General features: G+C 46.0%; 1 protein-coding gene across 1 annotated transcript in view; it reads right to left on the reverse strand.

Annotated features, from left to right (window-relative positions):
• Window positions 1–525: 525 nt before the first annotated feature.
• Window positions 526–12,844, reverse strand: part of LOC118401377 (suppressor of cytokine signaling 5-like) — a 40,916-nt gene continuing 28,597 nt past the window's right edge. The window contains exon 2 of the mRNA XM_035798840.2: window positions 526–11,387. Coding sequence (XP_035654733.1) covers window positions 9,668–11,371 — 1,704 coding nt within the window. The 5' untranslated portion in view covers window positions 11,372–11,387 and the 3' untranslated portion in view covers window positions 526–9,667. The remainder of the gene's footprint in view (window positions 11,388–12,844) is intronic.

The following is a 12,844-nucleotide window of genomic DNA, read 5'->3' on the forward strand; positions in this document are numbered from 1 at the left end:
TTTTAAGTCACACCCTGCAAGCCTACAGAATGCTTCCCATACTTGCTTGCTCACCCTCTCTCCCTTTGGGCGAGCTTCAATTATTTATAGGTCGGGTAGATAACTGGAAACCGATAACCCACATGCTATTTATACTTTATTTCAAGGAACAAATACTTAACGTTCGGGCCATGCTTGCGTCTCCAGCCAGCTACTGGTAGGCCCTGGTGGGTAGGCTCAGGCTAGCCCTGGGTGGGTCGGACCAGAAAAGAGCAGCAGCTAGTCCCGGGGAAGGAAGAGGTGGGAGCAGGGATTGAATATAGAGAAGGGGGCGGTACATGCAGTGCTCTCCAGCTAAACAGAGTAGGCTGGCTCCAATAGACTCAGCAAACCAAATCCTGCATAACCTCATTTAAGTTTCAAGGTAATGTTCAATTAGTTGTCTAATTGTGAATTATCCCTTTTAAGGTAGATCGAATGGTGAGAGGTAAGAAAATGCAGCACAGTGAGAACGAGATAAAAAGAACAAGAGACCAAAGCCCAATGTGGATTACACTTAACAGTTTAATTTGGAATATTAAGACAATGAAGCATAAGCCAAGCACCAAGAGTGACAGCTACAAGTGTCACATCATATGGTTCTTTAAAAATGAACAGGTTATACTGGAAATAAACAACTGTCTGAATGGTGAAGCAGATACACAGAACAACAAAGACTGAAATGTGAACATGATTACGTAATATACACTCTCAAAATCCTTCCTGACAGCAGTTTAAAAAAAAAAAAAAATTATAAAGAGAGAAAAAGAAAAAAGAGAAAATGGAACGGCGATATTCATCTGACCCAAGTTTGGTAAGCCTGTGGTGGTAGCCCCAGATTTCAGAGGACTCTTGTGATTGGTCAGAATGAATAAGGCAGTCTGAGAACACAATGGTGCTTTAGAATGACAACCATTAGTCACCATCGCCATGGCACCCACATCCACACAGCAACCAATGTGCACATACAGCATTAAAGTGACAGAGGATTGCAACCATTGTTACAGTACACTCCATTGCATAATAGGATGAAAAATAATAAAACTTTAGTCATACATCTTTTTTTTTTTACCATTTGCATATAGCATTTTTACCCAGCTTTCCTAAAAAAATAGGGGGTAAGATGAGACTAAAACTGCATTTTTCCTCTAAGAGCTGAAAGGTTGAGCCGTACCAGGGACATCCAGTACTAGATCCAAGCCAGGGGTCATGACGTGGTCAAACAGGGACAGCTGGTGATATGACCTGCCTGTCTCAGATTTATAACAAGACCCAGTGGTTTCTTTCCACAAACATTTTATAGTGCAGCTAATAGTGTCTTTCTACCACTGATATAGTTTTTCAAAATAGTAAATTCACGGCATCTTTTTTTGAATGATATTTATATATATATATTTTTTTACATACAGAATATACATGTAAACACCTTTCTTTGTTTTCCCATTTCTGGGGCCACAGACAGGTGGTGCTGGCAAAATGTGGTCCTTCTTTAGACATCCCTGGTATTAGGCAAGTGTGTATTTCAATGTGTGTGTGTGTACATGAAAATTAGTGCATGTGTTCCAGACATTTTATGCACCACAGGTTAAAAAAAAAAATCTTAAATTTATTCTTAATTATCCAAGGGTGTTTCTTCTACAGGCCATATGGCAAACGTGCTAGTAGTGTAACGGTCACAGATATTTCCCATGGGGAAAACGGGGGTGGAGAATAGATCCTGGAACTAGCCTGACAGCGGGCCTGCCTGAGAATAAGTGGGGAAAGAACCATTGTTCATAGGTGTTCACCCCTCACAGCAGACTCCACCGGAACCCTCTATGTGGCTCTGTCCACACACACCTGTGAGTCTGCAGGTCAACAGAACATAAATCTGCATGTCCTCCAACATTGCTTATAATGTACGAACACAAATGAAATACTCCAGGACCACCATCTTCTCCCGGCACACCCACATTCACACAACCTCACCACGAACGAATAAACACAAAACGCACACACAATTAAAGTGCCATTACTTCAACAAATCCGTAAACCCCCCACCCCATTAGCACAGCAGGAAACTGGGCATTCAAATGGTAGGTTGTGTGACTGAGGCGCTACTCTTTTAATGGCAACTTTAGCCTGGCTCCCAAACAGGGCTGGAGTAGCATGTGAAAGGGCAGTCTGCTTCAACAGGCCCCAAGTCCACTCCACATTATCCCAGCAGCATTAGCAGGGTGATGTTGAGGATGTGGTCTCAGAAAGAGAGGCGGGGGGGGAGAAAACTGTCTCCCTGACGAAGAGTCACACAGCACCCATTAGGAAACAATGGCCATTTTAGCACCCAGGACATTTAGATCCCGGCAAGATAAATTTAACGCCCACGGGTGCCAGTAGGCCGTAGCATGGTAGGTGGTAAAGAGTAGGTGTGTGCGAGCGCATGTGGGCAGGACAGTGAGTTAACAGATAACCCTGATGTATTGTATGGGCTATCGAGAGACGATGTGGACATAGAACATAAAAGTGCACATGCAAGTGACTTATATGCCAACGTGTTTCTTTCAAACAGTCCCCCACAGCCCATAAGTAATGGTCATAGATCTTACAAATGGACCATAATAACATGCAATCTTCAAGCTTTTTGAAAAAGTGCGGGGGGAAATGTTGCTGACTCACTGCAGTAACTTGTCAGATTTGTTTTAGGAGACCAGGTTTAGGAGACGAGAGCGGGTAGGGATATACTCTGTTCAAAAAAATAAAGGGAACACTTAAACAACACAATGTAACTCCAAGTCAATCACACTTCTGTGAAATCAAACTGTCCACTTAGGAAGCAACACTGATTGACAATACAATTCACATGCTGTTGTGCAAATGGAATAGACAACAGGTAGAAATTATAGGCAATTAGCAAGACACCACCAATAAAGGAGTGGTTCTGCAGGTGGTGACCACAGACCACTTCTCAGTTCCTATGCTTCCTGGCTGATGTTTTGGTCACTTTTGAATGCTGGCAGTGCTTTCACTCTAGTGGTAGCATGAGACAGAGTTTACAACCCACACAAGTGGCTCAGGTAGTGCAGCTCATCCAGGATGGCACATCAATGCGAGCTGTGGCAAGAAGGTTTGCTGTGTCTGTCAGCGTAGTGTCCAGAGCATGGAGGCGCTACCAGGAGACAGGCCAGTACATCAGGAGACGTGGAGGAGGCCGTAGGAGGGCAACAACCCAGCAGCAGGACCGCTACCTCTGCCTTTGTGCAAGGAGGAGCAGGAGGAGCACTGCCAGAGCCCTGCAAAATGACCTCCAGCAGGCCACAAATGTGCATGTGTCTGCTCAAACGGTCAGGTACAGACTCCATGAGGGTGGTATGAGGGCCCGACGTCCACAGGTGGGGGTTGTGCTTACAGCCCAACACCGTGCAGGACAGGTTTGGCATTTGCCAGAGAACACCAAGATTGGCAAATTCGCCACTGGCGCCCCGTGCTCTTCACAGATGAAAGCAGGTTCACACTGAGAACATGTGACAGACGTGACAGAGTCTGATGCCGTGGAGAACGTTCTGCTGCCTGCAATATCCTCCAGCATGACCGGTTTGGCAAAGGGTCGGTCATGGTGTGGGGTGGCATTTCTTTGGGGGGGCCGCACAGCCCTCCATGTTCTCACCAGAGGTAGCCTGACTGCCATTAGGTACCGAGATGAGATCCTCAGACCCCTTGTGAGACCATATGCTGGTGCGGTTGGCCCTGGGTTCCTCCTAATGCAAGACAATGCTAGACCTCATGTGGCTGGAGTGTGTCAGCAGTTCCTGCAAGAGGAAGGCATTGATGCTTTGGACTGGCCCCTGTTCCCCAGACCTGAAACCAATTGAGCACATCTGGGACATCATGTCTCGCTCCATCCACCAATGCCACGTTGCACCACAGACTGTCCAGGAGTTGGCGGATGCTTTATTCCAGGTCTGGGAGGAGATCCCTCAGGAGACCATCCGCCACCTCATCAGGAGCATGCCCAGGCGTTGTAGGGAGTCATACAGGCACGTGGAGGCCACACACACTACTGAGCCTCATTTTGACTTGTTTTAAGGACATTACATCAAAGTTGGATCAGCCTGTAGTGTGGTTTTCCACTTTAAATTTGAGTGTGACTCAAAATCCAGACCTCCATGGGTTGATAAATTTGTTTTCCATTGATAATGTGTGATTTTGTTGTCAGCACACTCAACTATGTAAAGAAAAAAGTATTCATTCAGATCTAGGATGTGTTTCTTTAGAGTTCCCTTTATTTTTTTGAGCAGTATATATATATATATATATTACACACACACACACAGTGGGGCAAAAAAGTATTTAGTCAGCCACCAATTGTGCAAGTTCTCCCGCTTAAAAAGATGAGGCCTGTAATTTTCATCATAGGTACACGTCAACTATGAATGACAAAGTGAGAAGGAAAAAAAATCCAGAATATCACTTTGTAGGATTTTTAATGAATTTGTTTGCAAATGATGGTGGAAAATAAGTATTTGGTCACCTACAAACTAGCAGGATTTCTGGCTCTCACAGACCTTATTTAAGAGGCTCCTCTGTCCTCCACTTGTTACCTATATTAATGGCACCTGTTTGAACTTGTTATCAGTATAAAAGACACCAGTCACACTCCAAACTCCACTATGGCCAAGACCAAAGAGCTGTCAAAGGACACCAGAAACAAAATTGTAGACCTGCACCAGGCTGGGAAGACTGAATCTGCAATAGGTAAGCAGCTTGGTTTGAAGAAATCAACTGTGGGAGCAATTATTAGGAAATGGAAGACATAAAATACCACTGATAATCTCCCTCGATCTGGGGCTCCACGCAAGATCTCACCCCGTGGGTTCAAAATGATCACAAGAACGGTGAGCAAAAATCCCAGAACCACACCTAGTGAATGACCTGCAGAGTGCTGGGACCAAAGTAACAAAGCCTACCATCAGTAACACACTACGCCGCCAAGGACTCAAATCCTGCAGTGCCAGACGTGTCCCCCTGCTTAAGCCAGTACATGTCCAGGCCCGTCTGAAGTTTGCTAGAGAGCATTTGGATGATCCAGAAGAAGATTGGGAGAATGTCATATGGTCAGATGAAACCAACTCGTCGTGTTTGGAGGACAAAGAATGCTGAGTTGCATCCAAAGAACACCATACCTACTATGAAGCATGGGGGTGGAAACATCATGCTTTGGGGCTGTTTTCCTGCAAAGGGACCAGGACGACTGATCCGTGTAAAGGAAAGAATGAATGGGACCATGTATCGTGAGATTTTGAGTGAAAACCTCCTTCCATCAGCAAGGGCATTGAAGATGAAACGTGGCTGGGTCTTTCAGCATGACAATGATCCCAAACACACCGCCCGGGCAACGAAGGAGTGGCTTCGTAAGAAGCATTTCAAGGTCCTGGAGTGGCCTAGCCAGTCTCCAGATCTCAACCCCATAGAAAATCTTTGGAGGGAGTTGAAAGTCTGTGTTGCCCAGCAACAGCCCCAAAACATTACTGCTCTAGAGGAGATCTGCATGGAGGAATGGGCCAAAATACCAGCAAGTGTGTGAAAACCTTGTGAAAACTTACAGAAAACTTTTGACCTCTTGTCATTGCCAACAAAAGGGTATATAACAAAGTATTGAAACTTGTTATTGACCAAATACTTATTTTCCACCATAATTTGCAAATAAATTCATTAAAAATCCTATAATGTGATTTTCTGGATTTTTTCCCTAATTTTGTCTGTCATAGTTGAAGTGTACCTATGATGAAAATTACAGGCCTCTCATCTTTTTAAGTGGGAGAACCTGCACAATTGGTGGCTGACTAAATACTTTTTTGCCCCACTGTATATACTGTATATATATATTTTTAAAAACATTGTTGATTTGATCATTATACTAATCGACCCTTAACAATTAAACACTTTCCTGCCCTTCTGCCTCCAAACCATAACACACAACACATTACCTTTCATTAGTACACTGTTATTATAGAACAATGAGTTAGTCATTAAAAGCAGTTCCAAGACTGAGGTGTGAGGCGTTGGGGGCTCGTCTCTGTTTCTACCTGGTAACAGCGCATGTCCTGTAGACTTCAGCCAATCAGGCATTATCGGGATATGGGCAATTCCACGGTAACTGAATTATGCTGAGACTCACTTTAAAATGTATGCCAAACAAAAACCATCGATTTAACAAACCAATACAACTCTATGCACAATGACTACTTTGAAGAATTGAACATAAGAAAAAGACGATATATATATATTTACTGGAAAAACTGCAGATAAAGTTAGGTAACATAGTTATGGTATTATCTCCCTCAGTTTTTATTCTGTTACCAAACTTTGCATCTGCGCAGTTCTTCCTACAAAACATTTTCTGTGGAAATTGTTAAAAGTAGTCCTTGTGCAGAGAGATATATGGTTTACTAAACTTTGAAATCAAAGTTTTTGTTTCGTATAGATTTTAATAGTGAAAAATATTGAGTCTCATCTTAATTCTGTTACCATGGAATTGCTGTATCCATCCCAAGCTTTGATTGGCTGCCATTGAAACGTTTGTTAAGTTTTGAAATACAAGTCTGTATTGTCATTTTAAAAAGAGCCCTAGACAACAATACAGGTTGTGTGCATCACCGTTGAATAACAGCGCTTTGGTCACAGACACAGATGCTCATGAATAAGCTAATCCTACGCATTCATTCCACATTTGATCATTCAGTCCTTCCTCTCTGATAACCCTCCACACACACCTGATTTGTGTCGGGTAGTTAAAACAAACATCTTCCCTGCAAATCAGAGAGAAGGGATTTGAGAGTTGCCTTTCTGACCAGAATAAAAAAGGATCACTGATATCGCAACGATAATTCGTTAAGAGCTATATTAGTATACATTGTCAGATAATATTTCCATAAACATGTAAGCTGTAGGCTTCCTAATTTTCTTAGATTTGATAGACCCCGTGGCTATGTGCGCCTCTATAGGTGAACAGTTCTAAAGCTTGTTCAGTGTCCAAGTCCTCCGGGACCTGACGCTGCCTTGCCCCACACATCTTGTCACACCTATTAAACCCAATGAGTTTTATAAGTGAAGCCCGCTAATTATTCTAACGGATTGACAAAATGTTCTTCATTAAGTTCAATTGAAAAAAATATATATATTTTTTTTAAATCAAAATGTGCACCAATGAACATTAGAGAGCAAGCTCGGAGCTCACGCGTCATCCCGTTCATCATTCGTTTTCCTCCTCGTCCCCATTTAAAGGGCTACATGAATGGGAAGTGCTGCTGGAGTATTCCATGCGCCAGGCTCAAGAGTTCAAATTAGATTAAAAAAAGACCCTAAAAAGTATGGATTCAAACAGGAGGCTCTAATGAAAGGCACATAGGTTACGCTTTGTTGTATTTGTCCTCCTGATGCCAGCTCTCACAATATGCTGGTTATTATAGGACATGGCTAGCAGTGACAACGCGAAGCAGGCCCTTTCCTGGCCATTATGCTGCCCTAGATGAGACCAAAAAAGAAATTGCGCCCTCCCTTATGTCGGCCCGCAATGGAATTTTATGAATGTCCATCCATGTGGTTGGCCTACCGTTTGTAAAACAGGCAGTTGCATTGCCATTATTAGTCCTGATTCCTGTGACTAATCATTTGGGCTATTTAAGCTCTGAATAAGCTACCCCAACATCATCAGGAGTTATCCTCAGCCTATTTACAAGGAGAATCCATGTGTTCACACAGCTGGAAATGCAGAAGTCTTTATTTCCCCGCTATGATGCAGCTCGTGGCAGAAAAAAAAACCGGACGAATACAAACTTGAAAATCGCTGATTATCATGTCATTTTAGCCTAAGGGGTGAAACTCCCTGAACATTAGCTGTGAGTAGCTTGATTTACCTTTCCAGATATTGTCCATTTGACTTTGACTCGTCCCGTTTTTGTAAATGTTGTTTGTTAACATGTCATACGTCGACGAGCGTTCTTCATGCGATTGTGCGCAATTTAGGTTTGGCTATTTGATCGGAGAAACCTGCATAAAGTAAAGTGTCCGTCTCACGACATTGACATACATTTTATCTCCAGCATGGAGGCTACAGCAAACGCCACTTTCTACGGTAGGCTACATGATTTATGTTGGATAATCTTTTGACTGAACATTGGTGGAGTACTGCACCGGTGAAGCGCGCTGGGCAAGGACAATATTTTGCGCCTCCTGCCTTTGATAAACTGGGTAGGCCTACTGCCTATCAATGGGTGGCATCAGCGGTATACCTAAATAGCCCATACTCCACTGGGTGAGAGAAATTGTCATTGTTTTTGGGTAGAATTATGTAAGAGTATGTTGTTTGAGTAACGTCTTGGTCAGTTTAGTTAGGTCAAGCTGGGTGTACACTACACAATTTTGGCCACAATTTAGCTGTCCCAAACAGGTTTTTGAGACTGAAGACAAAATCCCCATGCCGTTGCCTACTTGGGCCGCACGGCTGTCGCCAACATGTAGTCACCAAATCTAAATACATTTTATACTTTTCACCCGTTGCCTTGATAACATATTTACACACTATCATTGGGCTCAATCGTTGACCTAACAATGGGCCTGAATTATAACAAGTAAACCCTGAGGATGGCACAGTGTGACACCATGAAGGCAGAACGCAGGACCAGAAACAAACCAGACCAAGTTAAAGTGCCTGCTCTGTTGCCAGTTTGAGCCACTGACAGACGTGAGAAAACAACCAGGACAAATATCGTTAGTATTGTTCCATTATAAGAGCCGCACTTCTGTGGCAACACAGTAGCAGTGGGAGACAATGATTCATGCTTAGAGAAATCACAGTGAGGATATCAAAAAGCCCAGGAGTCGCTGTAACCACACACCCACTCCTGTGTATGCCCTGCTCCCTATAGGTGTACGGAGGCAGGATGTAGCAGCAGCACCCTTGGACGTGGCCACGTTCCACGCTGCCCTTGGGTGAAGACCTACAGGACAGAACCTCTAAACAGCACCTTCAAATATTTTTATTTTTTATTTTTTTACACATAGACCTTTGATAGACCATTGATGCATGATGTCGGGGTGCCTGTCTGTAGGACAACCCCCCCTCCCCTCCCAGGAGAGCGATGATTAACATTACACCTGAGGCCTAACAATGCCCGCCAGGCAGTATAGTCACTTGATCAAGAAAATGGAAAAGGAAAGATAGAAAGCACAAGTGAACTGTACAACATAGCTAGCTAACCACGTGGGCCTAGATAGAGACGGGGGGGGTGAGAGGGCATGCAGGCAGCTCATGCTGTGGGATCAGGCAGACACTTGACAGAATGAAAGAGGTGAGAGGGACACAAAGCTTGAAGGCTTGTGCTCTCCCTTTCAGAACCTGTTCAACATTTAAAACCATGTGTGCTTGCCAGACAGCATTGTACTGAATATAATGATACATATGTATCCCAAGTGATGTAAATGATAACTAAAACAATAACGAGATTAGAATGAATGTTGGATAGCTCACTTCACCTAACTCCTTGTTTCTCCTGTTACCCCTCCTTGCCTGACTGAGTAGTGCTTTGTTCATTCAGTATGGCCTCTCCTGATTGGCAGGGATTTTTCTGTTTCAACTCCGTCCGCGGCGCACAGGCCGCCAGATACCGCTCCCCTATTTGACCTTGAGTGGCGGCTCCCTCTCCAGCCAGCGCACACGCACTTTCTGTTTGTAGTGATACTCCTTGAGGAAGTCCTGCAGGGCCGGGGGCAGCGGCAGGGCGCCGATGCCGTCGTATGTGGTCCGGCGGCAGATGGCGGCGCGGGCCAGGTGCTGCAAGACGGAGGGGAAGGTCCGGTGGAGAGGCGCCGTGAGCAGCGGCTCAAAGAACATGCAGGCGCTGGGGTCCTTGTAGTGCTCCAGTAGGCCCGTGACGGTGGACGAGTGGAACACGCAGGGGTCGTGGGCGTCGAAGCTGAAGTTGTGGTTCCACTGCTCGATGCGGGCGTGCAGCGATCGGTTGTAGCGACGGAAGCTGACCGAGAACAGGTAGTCCTCCTGGGCCGAGTCGCGTAACAGGAAGGTGCCCTCAGGCCGGCCATCCAGCAGAGCCTCTGCCTCGTAGCGGTCCATCACGCCCCAGTAGCAGGGCAGCGCAGTGATCTGAAGCAGGTCCGGCACCAGGCAGTGGATGTAGTCGATCTGGGTGTGCACCTTCCAGGGCCCAGACTGGTTCCGACTCAGATGGCCATCCCCGGACGTGTGGCGTAGCTTAGGCCTCAGGGCCTGCAGGCAAAGGGTGGTGGAGTCCTCCTCCGAGTCGCAGTCAGCCAGCTGGGCTGTAGCCCCTCCGAGCACCTGTAACGACGAGCCCGACGACCCAGCCGCTCCTCCTGAGCAGCTGGCCATGGTGCCCTCCCCAGAGGCCTCTGCAATGCCAGGGGCCATCTTTGGTCCCAGTTTGTACAGAGAGGAGCACTGCGCCAAGGCCTCCAGGGTGTGAATCTGGGCGTTGGGTGGGGGGTCCACTCCCTCTTCAATGCTGAGCCTGCGGCGTTCGCGCAGACGCTCCTCCTCGTCCTCGGGGGAGGGGTGGGCTGGGTCAAAGGCGTCTAGCAGAGCCGTGGAGGAATGCGGGCTGACAGGCGCTGTGTGCTGCTTGATCAGGTGCCACTTGTTGGCCAGGTCCGAGCCCTGGGGGAAGGGACAGGTCTCCAGCATCAGCTCTGTCAGGTGGATCTTCCGCTTGGAGATGGTGGGGGTTTGGGGGGAGGAGGAGAGGGAGCGGCGGCGGGGGGGAAGGGGGAGACACAGGCCCACTGTGTCGCTAAGCCGCTGGCGCAGGGAGCGGGTGCTCAGACTACGCCCCCTGTCTCCAGAGTCATCCATCTCCTGGATGGAGTTGACCCCGTAGCGACGCTCCCTTCGCCCAGCAGCACCGCGTGCGCGTCCAGACCGCCTGTCTGTATCCATGGAGCTCTGGGTCTTAGTGGAACATGAGTGTTTTTTCTTGCCCCCCCAAGGTGCATGGCGCGAGTACGAGTCTCTCCGGCCCATAGGGACTCCCCAAGGAGCCCCCCTCGCTTCCTCATTGTCTTTTCTGTCTGTGGTTCTCTCTACCATCTGAGGGATGTCCGACACACAGTTGTGACGTCGCCCTCCAGTAACCCCGGGAAGCGGCAAGAGGCTTCGGGAAAGGATGGAGGCCCGAAATGCCTGGGCCTCTCCTGAAGTTTCTCCCCGTCCCAGGTCCGCCACACAGTGCATACCATCCTCTTCCACCACGCTGTTCTCTGTACTGGGTCCCGCACCGTCACTGTGGAAGAGGGTCTGGCATCGATTCCTCAGGTTGCTCCACATCTTGCCCACTTTTTCCATGGATAGTGACCAAGCCCTGCCAGACATGAACACATATCAGATTAGACGAATCGTAGGGTACAGGAATCTCACAATACATGACCTACATTACTAAACAATACATGACCTACATCACTAAACAATGCATGACCTACATTACATGACCTACATCACTAAACAATACATGACCTACATTAACAATTGCATGAAACCCCTTAACATTTTGTTAGGCCTAGACAATGTAGCAATTCTGCAAATTCAAAATGGTAGTGATCCTATTGATCATTGTGCATACCCCTGCAATGCCGTCTGGGGTATGCCAAATAAAAATGTTTTCAAACAGTCCATTTATATTTAAAAACAGGGGTATACATTTGGGTGAGGTTTTTTTCTTGCCTGAGTAGGTTAAACCATCTAGTGTTCAGCGAAATAACAACACAATGTCAAATACAGGTAGCCTAGTCAAATAATTACCATCCAATCACATTAACCGTTACTCTCTCGCGGGAATTCCACTAGCCAAACGTAGCTGCTGCTCATGTTGGCATCTGTACCGATGGTGCAAAAACTATGACAGGGAGACATAGTGGAGTGGTAACGCGTGCAAGCAGTTGCTCCCGACAACACTTGGGTACACTGCAGCATCCACAGAGAGGCTCTTGCTGCCGAGGGAATGCCTGACAGCTTGAAATATGTTTTGGACACTACCTAGAAAATTGTTAACTTTGTTAAAGCAAAGCCCCTGTAATCTTGTGTATTTTTTGGACTATGCAATGATATGTAACACTTTTATAACATACTGGTTATCAAGGGACAAAGTATAAAAATGAAAGAAAATATATTGAGAGACGAGCTTAAAGTTCTCTTTACGGACCATAAATTTCACTTGTCTGACAGCTTGCATGATGAGTTTCTCACACGACTGGCCTATCTGGGTGATGTTTTTTCTCTCCTGAATGATCTAAATCTAGGATTACAGGGACTCAACTATATTCAATGTGCAGGACAAAATTGAGGCTATGATTAAGAAGTTGGAGTTCTTCTCTGTCTGCATTAACAAGGACAACACACAGGTCTTTCCACCATTGTATGATTTTGTGTGTGCGCAAATGAACTCAAGCTTACGGACAATGTCAAATGTGATACAGCGAAGCACCTGAGTGAGTTGGGTGTGCAATTACGCAGGTACTTTCCCGAACCGGATGACACAAACAACTGGATTCATTATCCCCTCAATGCCTTGCCTCCAGTCAACAAGAGAGCTTCATCAAAATTGCAACAAGTGGTTCTGTGAAAATTGCATTTAAAATCAAAGCCACTGCCAGATTTCTGGATTGGGCTGCGCTCAGAGTATCTTGCCTTGACAAATCGCGTTCTTAAGAAGTTGATGCCTTTGCAACCACGTACCTATGTGAGAGTGGATTATCAGCCCTCACTTGCATGAAAACTAAATACAGGCAAACACTGTGTGTGGAAAATGATTTGTTGTCTGCA

The sequence above is a fragment of the Oncorhynchus keta genome, chromosome 2 (assembly GCF_023373465.1).
Source record: "Oncorhynchus keta strain PuntledgeMale-10-30-2019 chromosome 2, Oket_V2, whole genome shotgun sequence".
NCBI classification, from domain to species: Eukaryota; Metazoa; Chordata; class Actinopteri; order Salmoniformes; family Salmonidae; genus Oncorhynchus; species Oncorhynchus keta.